The sequence below is a fragment of the Vombatus ursinus genome, unplaced genomic scaffold, assembly GCF_900497805.2.
Source record: "Vombatus ursinus unplaced genomic scaffold, bare-nosed wombat genome assembly UNPS02014786.1, whole genome shotgun sequence".
In the NCBI taxonomy this organism is placed as follows: Eukaryota; Metazoa; Chordata; class Mammalia; order Diprotodontia; family Vombatidae; genus Vombatus; species Vombatus ursinus.
The window spans coordinates 46,619,911-46,634,631 of NW_020954564.1; the positions used below are offsets into that span (position 1 = coordinate 46,619,911).

At 47.5% G+C, this 14,721-nt stretch overlaps 1 protein-coding gene across 1 annotated transcript in view; it reads left to right on the top strand.

Moving 5' to 3' along the window:
* The window catches only part of LOC114047264 (adhesion G-protein coupled receptor D2-like), a 43,744-nt gene extending 31,338 nt beyond the window's left edge, over positions 1-12,406 (top strand). Inside the window, exons 16-25 of the mRNA XM_027868045.1 lie at positions 1,087-1,240; positions 2,736-2,869; positions 3,478-3,593; positions 4,414-4,534; positions 7,271-7,312; positions 8,746-8,799; positions 9,058-9,271; positions 10,734-10,792; positions 11,888-12,058; positions 12,266-12,406. Coding sequence (XP_027723846.1) covers positions 1,087-1,240; positions 2,736-2,869; positions 3,478-3,593; positions 4,414-4,534; positions 7,271-7,312; positions 8,746-8,799; positions 9,058-9,271; positions 10,734-10,792; positions 11,888-12,058; positions 12,266-12,406 — 1,206 coding nt within the window. The remainder of the gene's footprint in view (positions 1-1,086; positions 1,241-2,735; positions 2,870-3,477; positions 3,594-4,413; positions 4,535-7,270; positions 7,313-8,745; positions 8,800-9,057; positions 9,272-10,733; positions 10,793-11,887; positions 12,059-12,265) is intronic.
* Positions 12,407-14,721: the final 2,315 nt, after the last annotated feature.

Here is a 14,721-nt window from a genome sequence, read left to right on the forward strand (position 1 = left end):
GCTTAGGTAAAGCTGGTGAACTCCATCCTCACACACTTCACTCATTTCCCAAACCCAAACCATGTTATTCCCTATGTACTTTTAGAAATAATTTCCCATGCAATATCTCATCTGGGAGCAGCTAGGTAGTGCAGTGAATACAGCACCAGCCCTGGAGTCAGGAGTACCTGAGTTCAAATCCAGCTTCAGACACTTGACACTTACTAGCTGTGTGACCCTGGCCAAGTCACTTAACCCCATTGCCTAGCAAAAAAAAAAATCTCATCCAAACCTCAAAACCCCACTGTAAGAGAAAGAGGGCAAAATACATCCCCCTTTTACAGGTGAGGATACTAAATGAAACTCAGAGATAGAAAGTAACTTACCCACGGTCACCCAGAATTAGTGTCAGTCAAGACAAAAACCCAGGTCTCCTGATTTTCATTGTACCACTCATTCTGGTGAATCAATCGATCAATTAATAAACATTGATTAAGTGCCTCCTATGTGAACCACCCTCCTGATGCTGCTGCTGATTTTAACAGTAATTCTGATAGCCACCTTCCAAGGTTTACAAAATGCTTCACATATGTGATCTCCTTTGGTCCTCACAAATGCCCTTTGAGGTAGATGGTAATTATCATCTCCATCTTATTGATATAATTGAATCTCAGAGACATGAAGTGGCTTTCCCAATGTCACCCTGCTAATAAATAACAAAGCCTGGCCTTGAACCCGGGTCTTTGCCATATCTAGTGTTCTTTCCATATGTCACACCACTGATCATTCTTTCAATCATGGAGTGATGGCACTCAACTTCCATTTCTTTAGCATTTTTACAGGTTACAAGGTGTTTTCCTCTCACCATAGTCTCAGGAGGTAGGAGGTGCTCTATTGTCCCCATTTTATGGATCAGGAAACTAAGACTCAGAGATAGGGAATGACTTTACCCAAGGTTACTTGGATAGTAAGGATCAACTTCAGACTCTAACAGGGATCTTCTGACTTGAGTCCCATGAGTGAGGTGGGAGGGCTTTCAAGGTCTGAGGTGGCCCAAGATGTGGGAGGTGATATACTGGCCCTTATATTGGCTCTTCCCGGTCCCAGGTGATATGCATGGTGCTGACAGCCTTCTTGCACCTCTTCTTCATGGCTGCCTTCACCTGGATGCTGGTCGAGGGCCTCCTGCTGTGGAGTAAGGTCGTAGCTGTCAACAGGAGTGAGGACCGGAGGATGAAATTTTACTACATGATAGGCTGGGGTAAGGACTGAGCTCCAGGAAGCCCCTAAAGGCAGGGAGGTGGGAGGGAGGTAAGGAGTTGACCAGACTATGTTACCTCTTCAAGCAATGATATCTTAGGGATGCAGCCTATGTGGGAGGGACTATATTTGGACCAAAATGTTATGGAAGGAGTTCTGGATTTGGAGTCAAAATATCTGGCTTCAAATCCCAGACCTACTACTTACTGCCTGTGTGGTCTTGGAGAAATGACAACCTCCCTGGGTCCATTTTCTCTTTGGTCAAATAAGGTGATTGGGCTAAGTCTTTAAAGTCTCTTTGAATTCTAAATCCTATGATCTACCTCCAATTAGGAACCCAAGGGTCTAGCCACTGCTGCATTCTGCCTCTCAAACCTGGATTGGAACCACGACTGCATATGCCCAAATCCTGTCCTTGATGACCTCCCCCAACCCATACCCAAACTTTCTGTTCCCCACCCTCCAGCTCTCTCACAATTCTCCTCACTCCACCTAGAAAAAGACCCCCAGGGTCTCGGAGGCAGCCTGCAAAGCTGAGGCTATTTGATCTGAGGTAATTGGGGAGAGATGCTAGAAACGATCATTAAGATCTAGTCGGTCTTGATGGAATTGAGGGCATTGGGATAGCAAGTGGTTAATTGTGGGAACTGAGTGAACCACACTGACTCCAACTTGTGCCTCAGTTCTGGAGCTAGCTCAGTTATGGGTCTAGTCCAATTTCTGTCTTGTGAGAAAACTTTATTCAATTATGGGAATTAGGAGAAAACTTTATTGCATTGTATTGTTTGAACTTAGCCTTGTGCAGCTGGGAAGCTGCACCACCTGTACCTGCTGCTTAGAGACCATTAACCGAGAGCTAAGTTATGCTGACCAGAAAGCCAGTCAGATCCAAAGATTGATGCAAGAACTTTTCTCACAATTGTACATCTCTTTTTTTGTTTTGTTTTTTGTTGAGCAGTGGGGATTAAGTGACTTGCCCAGGGCCACAGAGCTGGTAAGTGTTATGTGTCTGAGGTCAGATTTGAACTCAGGTCCTCCTGACTCCAGGGCTGGTGCTCTATCCACTGCACCACCTAGCTGCCCCACAATTGTACATCTCAAGCAATCTATATGTCTTATCTGAAAACTGGCCCCGTACTGATCAATCGGTTATTGTTTCCATACTCCTTTGATGTTTACAGACACTTGGGAGAGCAGGACATCTCTTTTTCTGAATACAGGGAATTGCACCTGTGTGCTCTTCCCCTCCCAATTTGGAAGTCCCTAATCTTTCCTCCAATTAGTAATCAGATTACCTAAGTGGCCTTATTTGATTGTTTTAAATGTATAAAAGCCTGTCTCCTTGTATTCAGGGCCTAGCTTTAAGCTGAGGAAGGGGCCTGGTCCCTATTTTTTAGGTAATCAGCATGCATTGCTTATAAATCGATATGCTTAGAAGGTCGAACCTTTGTTTCCTCAGTCATCCTGTTTCACCCGCCATCCTTCCCCCCTTACAGGTCTCCCAGTGGTCATTGTAGGTGTCACTCTGGCTTCTTCCTTTGATGGCTATGTGGCTGATCATCACTGCTGGCTTAGCTTGCAGAAGGGGGTCATCTGGGCCTTTGCAGGACCTGTCCTCTTTGTATTGACTGTGAGTGAAGGGCAGGGACAAGGGAAGGCCTGAGGGGATGGCTCTGAAAAGTGGGGTTGGACAGAAAGATAATATTCAGTGAGGCTTGAATGGGTATGTTCCAGGGAGTCCAAGAGAGTGGTGGATCCTATGGGTATAGGAAGTGAGTTTAGGGGACTAGGATGAAAGGTGGGGATCTGAGAGACCAGGGATGAAGCTTAGAGAAGAGGAACAGGAAGAGAACAGATCCTGAGGGAATAGAGGTTTTTAGGAGAACTAGATTAGGGCCAGGAAAATTGTAGGTCCTGACGAGGCTGATGGGTTATTATGGGGGATGAGGACAGAGAAAAGAGCTCCAGGGAAAAGGAGATGAGATCCTAAAGGACAGAAGCAGGGCTGTTATTTGGGGGGGGGGGGAGGACTACCTAGGGGTGAGTCCTGAGGGTCTAGGGTATTGGATTTTAGAGAGCCTGATAAATAGCAGTTCTTGGTGGGAAGGGAGGGGGGAGGGAGCAAAAAGCAAGGCTCTGAAAGAGAAAGCTAGGAGGAGGACCCAAGAGGAATAGTAAGGGATAGTAATTATGGAGCAAATGGGAAGAGAATGCGTCCATTCTGCATCTGGCCCACAGGTGAATACCTTCATCTTATTCCGAGTGGTAATAGTTACTGTGTCCAGTGCCCGACGACGTTCCAGAATGCTGAGTCCCCAACATAGCCTGGAGAGGCAGATTGGAGTCCAGATATGGTAAGGGGCCATTGGGACCACCTGTTGAGGGCTGGGCACCAAAGACAAATTTTCACTGACAACCAGGGAGTGCTCTGAGTGAGGGAAGGGCAAGGGTTAACATCCAGGGAGAGGGAGGCATCTTCAAGAATCTGGCCAAAGAACCATAGAACATAAAAAGTCAAGACTAAACGAACCTTTGAACAGAGAACCTTAGAGGTGGACATGACCTTAGAACCTGAATTCTAAGCTTGAACATGTCGTCCAACGGTGCTTAACTTTCTTGGTGCCGTGGCCCCCTTTGGCCATGAAGCCAAAACCTCTGGATGAACCCCTTCTCAGGATGATGTTTCACCAGCCTTCCTGGGCACCCCAACTCTTTACTTCCTACTTATCATTCCTCCACCCATGGAGGCCCATTCTCAGAATAATGTTTTTATTACCCCTTTTCAGAATAATGGTTTAAGTATGTAAACTGAAATACACAAGATTACCAAAAAAAAATAAATAATATTGAAATACAATTTTCAAAAAAGACTTTGTGTATCTCAGGTTTAGAACCCCTGGTTCTAAGTCAATCTCTCCCCACCCCTGCCCCCTATTTATTTTATATTTGAAGTAACTGAGGCAGAGAAAGGGGAAACCAGTTGCCTGTGATCATACGGTTATTCTTATAGAATGGTGGGAAGATAGGACAGAAGGATTCCAGTTACCTTCCCTGTCGTCGGACTTTTTTGTAGGGGGAAGGGAGCAGGGGCTTAGCTCTCTCTCTGATGTGTCCCACCCTCCTAGCCCTTGGCTTCTGTACTGATGGGGCTCTCTCTCTCCTTTTTTCTTCCAGGGCAACAGTGAAACCTGTGTTGGTGCTGCTGCCAGTTCTGGGCCTGACTTGGCTGGGCAGCATGCTGGCACACCTCAGCATGGCATGGGCGTATGTGTCCATCATCTTCAACTCTTTCCAGGTATCCCCCCACTAGGTACAACAGAAGTAAAGCATGCCAGAGGGCCTGGGTTCAATTCATCGGCCTCCCTGGACATCCAGACCCCCTCCTTTCTCCTTATCATTTCTCTGTCCAAGGTGGGCCATTACAGAAGGTGACTCAGAAGTCCAAGCAGAGAATTCAGACTCTAGGATTAGTGTTGGCCCTACTTTTGGTGTTGGAGTAACAAGATCACTTTACCTGGAATCATAGCAATCTTGGGATTTGTTATTGAAAAGACATCTCCCCATTCAACACCCTCATTTTACAGATGGGGAAACTGAGGCCCAGAAGGATGAAATTATTTGCCCAAGGTCACACAACTAGTAAATTTAAAAAGTGGGATTCAAACCCAGATTCAAATCTTTATTGAATTAAATCAAATCCTCTCGCTCCAAATCCAGGTCTCTTTCTACCTTCTATTGCCCTTCTGACTCTTTAGGAAACTCAAAAATAGGTTGAATCAGAAAATCTGGATTTAAACCCTTACTCCTGACAATTACTGGCTGTGTGGCCTTGACCAAGTCATGTCATTTCTCTGGGCCTCAGTTTCTCCATCGGTAAAAAGGAGTCAGAGTAGATGTCCTTTGAGGTCCCTTCCAGCTCTAAATCTATGATACTATGTAATGATGTTACATACATCGTAGCTACATGCTGTGTAACTGTAGGCAGGTTCCCGTCCCTCTTTTAGCCTCATCTGTAAAATGGGGGAAATAATGATCACACTCCTTACCTCACAGGGCAGCTGTGTGGAAAGCCCTGTGTGAACTCTTATTATGTGGTCTTGCCCTATAAGGTGCTTGGAGTGTGTGTGTGTGTGTGTGTGTGTGTGTGTGTGTGTGTGTGTGTGTAGATGTTCCAGAAGAAGCCCTGTGTCTAACCCAGTCTAAGGTAGGGAGAGGGAGGAGTGTGGACAGGAAGGGGGACACAGATCTCTGCTTCCAGCTCCTCTGTATGCTCCCTGAGGTCTGAAGAAGTGTCCAGCCACGTCCTCCAGCAGAGCCCTTCCCACATACACCTCCCATGCTCCATCAACATCATTTCCAGGGAGTTCCAGCATCCATTTGATCTAACTCCTTGGAGCATATGTGGCATAGCCCCTAGAGGATTACATTCAGAGCTTTCTCTCCATCCCGCACCCAGTCCAGCTTTCAGCAACTGACCCTTGTCTTTTATTGGGGAAGAAGAAAAGAATCTGATGCTCATTCACACTAAAGTGATGGGGACTGAGGACTGAGCCTTTGTATCTCTCTCTCCCTGCCTATCTCTTGCTTTGTTTCTCTCACTTTGTCTCTCTTCCTTTCTCTGCCTATCTCGTGTTTCTCCATTTCTCTTTTCCTGTCTCTCCGTGTCTCTCCTTGTCCCTGGTATCTCCCCAGTTTCTTGCTCAGCAGAAAAGCAGGCTTCAGCTGAAGTGGGCAGTGGGAGGTGGGCAGCAGGCAGAGTACTCAGGATCTCCCCCCAGTCTCTGGTCTACCCTGGAGGTGCTCGTTTTATGCTTGGGCTTTAGCTCCTTAGTCAGACCCCATAGCTAACCCTCCCTTCCTTGGATAGTGGGCAGGGCCCAAAGTACCTCATTTCCATGGCTACTGGCTCTCTCCAGGCCCACCTTCTGCCTCCTTCTCCTTTGCCTCTGACCTATTCCCTTCCCTGTAGATTTCTGCCTCTCTCTGATTCTATCTCAGTGAATGCATACATCTGTGTGTCTTTCTCTTCCTATGTCCTTTTGTGTGTCTGTCTCTCTCCCTATGTAGGCATTTTTCTCAGTGCCTCTATTTTTTCTGTATCTCTATCTCAGTCTCTAGTGACCCTCTCTTCGCTACATTAGTGTCTCCTCTGCACTTCCAGTCTCTACTACGGATTATCCCAGTCTCTCCATCTCTGTCTTGGCTTCTATCTCTGCAGATTTCAGTTTCTCTATATTCCTGTATCTCGTAGACTTGTGAGGCATTATAACTGGGAGGGAACTTGGAACATCAAAGGTTAAAGAATAAAATTGGACTATTAGAGCAGAATGAGGCTTTAGGGGAAGGGAAAGGGAAGGGAAGGAGCATTTGTATATCACCTACTATGGGATCTGCATTGTGCTAAGCACTTTACGAGTATTATCTCACTTGATCCTCACAACAACCCTTAAAGGTGGGTGCTGCTTATTCCCATTTTACAATTAAAGAAACTGAAGTAAATAGAGGTTTAGTAACTTGCCCAGGGTCACAGAGCTGGTAGGAGTCTGAGGCTGGATTTGAGCTCAGGACTTACTGAGTTCCTTTAGAATATAGAGTGTTAGAGTCGGAAGGGTCCTTAAAACATAGACTATTAGAATATAAAACATCAGACCTGGAAAGACCCTAGAGAACTCTAGTCTAATGGGCACGTTACAGGGGGTCTCTGAACCAGCTCCATCGCTCACTGTGTCTCAGGGCTGGAGGAAAAAGGATATTTATTATTCATCCGACCTGCTGGAATTTCCGACCATATGGCCACTAGAGGGCAAAACCTCCCAAAGGAAATGCTAACTTTGGTTTTCCTTGGGGAAGAGGGAGATGGTACTCAGTAACTGTCACTCCCTCTGTTCAGCCTCCCCCTGACCTGGCCCCCCACACCAGAAAATGGCAGACCTGGACCCCGGACCACTTCTCCCTCCAGAAGTGGGTAGACTATTCCAAGCCCCCAGGCCTGAGGCAATGACGCTTTCCCCCTTCTGTGTTATATCCCTAGGGGCTGTACATATTTCTGGTCTATGCTGTCTACAACAGTGAGGTGAGTGCTGGGGAGGGGTCTGGCAATGGGCACCTTAAGATTTCTTTAGTGACTGAGTGTGTGGCCCAGTACTCCCCACTCCGCAGCCCCATCTAGACACACCCGTCACGAAGATGCAGTCTAGAGAAGGAAAGAATGAGGGAGCTGAGACTGTAGAGGGGAAGGAATGTCTTAAGAGATCTTAAAATCATGGAGTCTTTGAGCTACAGTGATCCCAGGATCCTAGATCAGTCAGAGAGGACGTTGGAGGCCATGAAGCCCAAATGACTTACCCAAAGTAACTTGCACAGAGAGTGGGCATCACGGGTGAGATTTAAACCCAGGTCCTCCAACTCCAGAGCCAATGAGCATCTAGTCCAGCCCCTAACTGGGCAGGACTCTCCTCCGATATGCCTGACCAGTGGTCATCCTGCCTTCACTGAAGAACTTTCAGTGATGGGTAGCCGATGTCATTATTGTACAACTCCACTTGTTGTATCAAGCTGACATCTGCCTTCCACCCATCGCTCCTACTTCTGCTGTCAGGGAACAAGCAGAATAAGTCTAATTCCTATCCTTCATAGAAGCAGCTGGTGGGTACAATGACTGGAGTTCTGGGCCTAGAATCAGGAAGACCTGAGTTCAAATCTAGCCTTAGACACTTACTAGCTGTGTGACCTTGGGCGAGTCACTTAACCTCTGTTTGCCTCAGCTTCTTCAACTGTAAAAGCAGATATAATAACAGTATCTCTTTGTAAATAGCACTTTGCACAGTGCCTGGCATACAGTTTATTGTTGTTCAGTGGTTTCAATCATGCCCGACTCTTTGTGACCCCATTTGGGGCTTTCTTGGCAAAGACACTGGAATTGTTTGCCATTTCCTTCTTCAGCTCATTTTACAGATGAGAAACTGAGGTAAACAGTGTTAAGTGACTTTCCCAGGCTCACACAGCTAGTGTCTGAGGCCAGATTTGAACTCAGGCCCAGCACTCTATCCACTGTACCACCTACCTGTCCCTTGGCTATAGTAGGTGCTATATAAATGCTTATTTTCTCCCCTCATCCACATGATACCCATGTATATATATCTAGAGACAAAAGTCCTGATTTCACCTCTAACTGGCTCCTTTAAGTGGATTCTGATAGACACTTAAGGTCTGAGGTCTAGAATTTAACTCCAAGATTGTCTCTGAAGTGTAGCTAAATCAGGGTCTGCTGTGCCTGCCACAAGGCTGGTCAGATTCCCCTGGGACTGGTGGAAAGAGTATTGGGCTAGGTTCCTGTTCTAATTCCATTCTTTACTAACTGTGTGACCTTGGGCAAGTCACTTTCTGGGCCTCAGTTTCCTCCTCTGTAAAATGAGAAGGTTGGACCCTCCAGCTTTGACTTTCTGATTTCTATGGTGAGATTGCCATGGATCTGGTCCCTGTTTCTCCTCTCACTTCCCACCCCAGGTTAGACTTGCCATACAGAGGATGAAGGAAAAGAAGAAAGCTCTCTTATTCACAGTAAGTATAACACTTGAGATGCTGGGGGAAGGTAGGAGCATCTTTCACCTCCATACGTCTTTGCTGATCCCTTTATGTATCTCCTATCTGTGTGACATAAACAGGGTGGATCTGACTGCTCTTAACTCACCTGTGTCTCCCCTCTCCTATAGAGAGGCATTGAACTTGGTATAGGGCAGTCTGACTCAGGCGCCTATATGTACTTGGGTCTACTTTCTACCCACATCCCCCAACCTCTGAACTCTCATTTAACCTCAGCCCAGCTCTCTTGGAGTCTTCCTTAGGGCAGGCCCAAGCCAGCGGGGGATTTGTGACTTACAGAACTGTTCCCGGCCAATAAACTACCCATCCAGCCCAAGGAGCACAGCTTCTTGGGAGGTGAAGAAAGGAAATCCTCCTGGCCTCACCAGCAGCGCCTCTGCCCCAGCCCCAGCCACCTGGGCCCCACCCCAAAGGAACATCCTCCACCAAGGTACAAGGTGGCCCCTTCTCCCTCTAATTGCAAGACCCTGCTCAAGTCACTGCCCCCTTCTCTGTAATGTCCTTTGCCCATCTGTCAAAGTGGGATGTCATCGTCAGTATCTGAGTAGTATTTTCACCTTTTCAAAAGTTCTTGGTCGTTGAAACACCCCTGTAGGCAGCATGGTAGAAAAAGTGGTAGGCTGGGAAAATAGTAGCAGAAGATTTGAGTTTAATAATAATAATAATAACAGTAGCATCTATTTAGCATTTTAAAGTTTGCAAGTACTCATCAAATATTAACTCTTGTAATCCTCACAATAGGTCTGGGAGGGAGGTGCTCTTATTATCCCCTTTTTCAGAGGAGGAAACTGAAGAGGAGAGAAGTTAAGTGACCTGCCCAGGGTCAAAGAGTAGGTGTCTGATGCAGGATTTGAACCTAAGTCTTCCAGGCTCAAAGTCCAGCACTCTATCCACAGTACCTCCTAACTGCCTGTTCAAGCCTGACCTCTGACATTGAATAATGGTGTGACCCAGAGCAAGTCACTAAACCTTAACTGAGCCTTGGTTTCCTCATTTGTAAAATAGGGGTAATAAATTTTTGTATAGCCTACCACACAAAGTTGTTGGGAGAAAAGTGCTTTGTAAACCTTAACCCACAATAGAAATGGAAATAATCTGAATTAGCTGGAAAGGATCTTTAACAACAGTAACAGCAGTTGTTACAGGTGGAACACTAGAATGATCTCCATTTCTATAGCATTTTAAGGCTTTCAATGTGTTTTCTCCTCAGGATGACCTCTTAAGTACAAACAGTTTTATTAATATTTTATAGATAAGGAAACAGATGCCCCCAGTAGGTAGGCTTAACATATTAACTTCAATAATGACAATAATAACAATTAGCATGTGTATATCACTTTAAGGTTTGATCCTCACCACAACCCTATGAGGTAGGTGCTATTATTATCCCTGGTTTTACAGATGAAGAAATTTTGAAAGAGGTTCAATGACTGGTCCAGGATCACACAAGTAGGTTTCTGAGGCAGGATTTGCACTCGGGTCTTCCTAACTCCAGATCTTTGGGTTCTGAGCTCCTTCCACTGTGCTGAGCTCTCTCTAGACTGTTAGAGCTGGGAGGAGCCTTAGAAAAGGTATGTGCAGGACCAGAGAGGTGAGGAGCAGCCATTCACCAGAGTAGGGTGTTCTGGGAGGGGAGAATCTTTTTGGGCCATCGGCTTTAACTTCAGTGGCACAAAATAAGACCGGCGACTTGTTCTTCATCAGTGTCTAAGGTTTAGTGGGTTTTTTGTTTTGTTGAGTCCATTTGAGACGTTTCAGTCATGACCCCTTTTTGGGGTTTTCTTGGCAAAGATACTGGCGTGCTTTGCCATTTCCTTCTCCAGCATGGTGGTTTCTAGGCTCTGTTAAAGCCAAGCTTTGACACAACTGTTGTCATTTTCTTAAAATTCTAGGGAATCTTGGTGCCGAAATCCCAGTGGGTATTTCATCCATCATGTCATCTGAGAAGTCAGTAAGTAGCCTTTGGGCCTGGTGTTTGGGGATGGGAGCATTCTCTGAAGCCCTGAACCAGGATCTAGGAGCTGACACAGATCTTATGACCCACTGGGCCCAGGGGCTTATCATGAAATTCCATTGCTAGAAAGGACCCTTAGGACCCAGAATGTCAGAACCGAAAGATACATTAAAACATGAAATGTTCAGGCTGAGACAGCTTGAAACATAGACCATCAGAGCTAGAAGGGAACTTGACTATTAAAACATAGAACATAGATGTTTTGAGATGGAAGAGACCTTAACAGACCGTCTAATCCAATGCCTTGATTTTAAAGCTGAGAAAACTGAAAGCCAGAGATGAAAAGTGATTTGCCCAAGGACACAAAGTGAGCCGAGAGCAGAGCTGGGGCTGGAACCCCTATATTCTGATTTGTGCACTGTTCTTTTCACTGTATTTAAAGCTGCCTCTAGCCCCTCGGTCTAACCTGGGCTATGTTTTTAGTGCCCAACCCACAAACCAGAAGGGAGTGAAAAGGAGGGATTGGAAAGGCAGATCCCCGATCAGATGATCTCAGTCCTCTTGGTGCTCCCCCACCCCCTTCCTATGCCTCTGGTGGGCCAGCTAGGCCTCTCCACCCTAAACCCACCAGACCAGAGCAGCTTTCAGCCACCTGGGGGCTGAGTAGTCAGCTGGGCATTCAGTTACTGGGCAGAATAGCCCTGAGGGAGGTGCTAACTGGGAGATGAGCCAGGTGACATGATTTCTGAGCCCGGGAGCATTAATCTCCGCATGGTGTCTGAATGCCAAGGCCAAGAGACAGAGGGAGGCTGAGAGATCGAATCAGTTTGTTGCTGGGCTGGTGTTTGAGGGGAGGAGGGGAGACGAGGAAACCATTTCATAACAGCTGCAGCTGTTGGGAAGGGGGAGAGGCGGGCGGTCAGTCCCTGATCCAGTCCAGAAGTGAGGAAAAGCCAACTTCACTAAAAGGGGGTCCCACCCTCTCTCTCTCAGTGTTACCCACACTCTCAGGGCAGGGAGGAATCCCAGGTCATAGATTTAGAGCTGGAAGGGACCTCACAAATCATCTAGTCCAACCTCATCATTTTACAGATGGAGAATCGGAGGCCCAGAGACGAGGAAGGTCACAAGAAGAGACCAGTGAGCCTTTCCTACAGACCCCTAAATTCTGAGTCCTTGAAGGATAAATGGGATGGGGGGAGGGGTACTGAGCTGAGAAGAGCTGAATTGGAAAATGGAAGGCAGAACAGGGACAGACTTGGGGTGAGGGGGTGTTGAGAGGGGACAGAAGGAGGGGTGAGTTGAGTGACAGAGGGGAAGAATAGGCATTCCTGGAGAAGGTCAATTGGGCCCAGGCCAACAACAGTCACTGGATAGAATTCAGATTGGGAAACTAAGCACAAAAGTCCTGTGGCTGCCCCTGGTTTGGGATGTACTAGTAACCCTGTCTGATTTTCATCCTGTTTTCAGGCAGTGGAATTGACAGCGTTCAAATCCTCAGGTATGAGATGGGAGGAGGCAGAGACAAAACCCTTACTGGGGCTGGGGGCTGGGGAGTACTGGCCTAGGGCCCGAGCTCAGAAGCGGGGAACAGCTCTGCTCCGGGCTTAGGGACAGCTCCCTACCCACTCTGGAAGTTCTGGTGTGAGTCAGAAGGGAGCCTAACTCTGCCTGAGCCGAGTTCTCCACACAACGCTCTCCATCTTGTCCCCTCCCCCTTCTCACTTCCTGCCCCATGGCTGCCTCCCCTTAAAGCTTCATGCCACAAATTTCACCATTAGCCCTTCATTTCTTTGGCTTGGTGCTTTGTCCCCTGGAGGACAGCGCTTACACATTCAGTCCCTGAATCCTCAGTTGATTGGCCCCTTTCCAGAAAGCAGGGTTCATTTGTAGGGTCTTTTTTGGGGAAAGGCAAGGAGAAGACAAGAGGACCCTGGGCACCTTGTGGCTGGTAGAGTGGGAGGGGGAACATGACCGAAGTGGGGTTGGGGACTGAACTTGAAGAAGATAAACAAAGCAGTTTTGAGTCTGGCTGCCTTGACCCCACCGTGCCCCCTTTCTTTCTCCCCTTCTGCTCTTTCTTCCCCTCCCCATTTTCTCCTACCCCAAAAGCAGAAGATCTCATCTCCCCCCTCCCACCTCACCACTGCCTCATCACCAAACCCAGGACCTCCCTGCTCCTGACTGTCCCCCCATACTCTGTTTCCCTATAGGTAGGAGGCCCCTCCTTCCCCTCAACCCCCATCCCTCAAAATCCAGAGATCCCTTTCCTCCCCTCCCACCTCCCTGTCCTCTCCCTGCTCAAAAGCAGAAGGTCTTTTCTTCCTTCATCCCTCCTCCCCAAGCCCAAAGGCGGGAGATGAGTCTCCTTGGGCTGACACGAGAACCACTTATCCACCTGCTCCCAGTTTTCCTTTCTTGGTCTTCCCCCTCCCCCCTTCCTAAGTAGCCCCTGAATCCGGAGGTGGCCCGGGGGGGAGGAAGGTATTCAGAGCTGGTGGGGTAGTGTCCTGTCGCCTCCCCCCACAGATAAAAAGGCAGCCCTCTTCAGGCCTGACACCGAGGGGGATGAAAGTGGGCAAGAAGGGGGTGTAGAACCGTGACATAGCCCTGCCCAGCCTGTCTGTTTGCATCTGTTTGCCCACGATGCATGTCACACGCATGTGCTGTGGTTTCTGTGCATGAAACCCAGCTATATATGCATAGATATATACAGATATGTAATTATCATTGCAGTCATCCGTGCCCCCCCCCACCCCAGGTTAACTAAACAAGCCCACGTCCTAGATAAATCTGGAGAATTTACTGTCGTAAGCCATTCGGTGTAGCAAGGTCACTGTCATTTATCTCCCAGGGAATTGTCAACTTCAGAGAAGAGCTCACACTTTCCCCTCACCCCCTTCTCCACCACCCCCCCTTCACCCATCCCTGCCCCAGGGACAAAGGGAGGGAGAGAGGAGAGAAGAGAGAACCCTAGAATGTCAGCCCTACCTCCACAGACGGCTGGAGCTGGATGCCCCTTTGGGCCAAAAACAGACTGTTAGAACCGGGAGGGATCTAGAACAGAAAACATTCGTTATTAGGCACCTACCCACCCCACCCAGCACCATAATGATGGTGGCCTTAGTCCCTACTCTCTATCAACTTTTAGGCCTACTGAGAACCCAGAACTCCTGAGCTAAAGAGATACACTAGCCTCGTCCTCCCAAGTTGCTAGGGTAACAGGTATGTGTCAGGAGGCCTGATGCCCCATTTTATAGCTAAGGAAACTCCTCACAGGTGGGTCATAACTTGCCCCAAAGCAGCTATTTAGTAGCAGAAGGAAGGTCTCTGCTAGATTTGTTGAATATGATAAATCTCAGAGCTAGAAGAGACCAGAGCCTATCAAGTCCGGCCCCTATCTGAAAAGCCATGCCCTCTCCAGTCTCCTCAATGAGTGGTCTTTCCCGAGAAGACCTCCACAGGTGGATTCTTTGCTAACCTGAAGGCCGGCCATTCTACTTGAATGGAGAGGTAGTTCTTCCTAATATTGGGTCCAGCTCTGCCTCACTGGAACTTTCATCCAGGGCTCTAAGTTACTAGTGGCTAACTTTTTTTTTTAAGAATTTATTTATTTATGTCAAGGCAATCGGGGTTAAGTGACTTGCCCAAAGTCACACAGCTAGTGAGTATCACATGTCTGAGGCTGGATTTGAACTCAGATACTCCTACCTCCAGGGCCGGTGCTCTAGCCACTGTGCCACCTAGCTGCTCCACCAGTGGCTAGCTTTTGAAGGCCTATATAAAGTACTTGCCTTGCCACAATCCCGTGAGGTAGGTACTACATACAGGTGACCCGACAACATCTCATTTTACAGAGAAGGAAAGTGAGGACCAGAGAGGTTGAATCCTGTGTCAGGGGTCACACAGCTAGCAATTATCAAAGG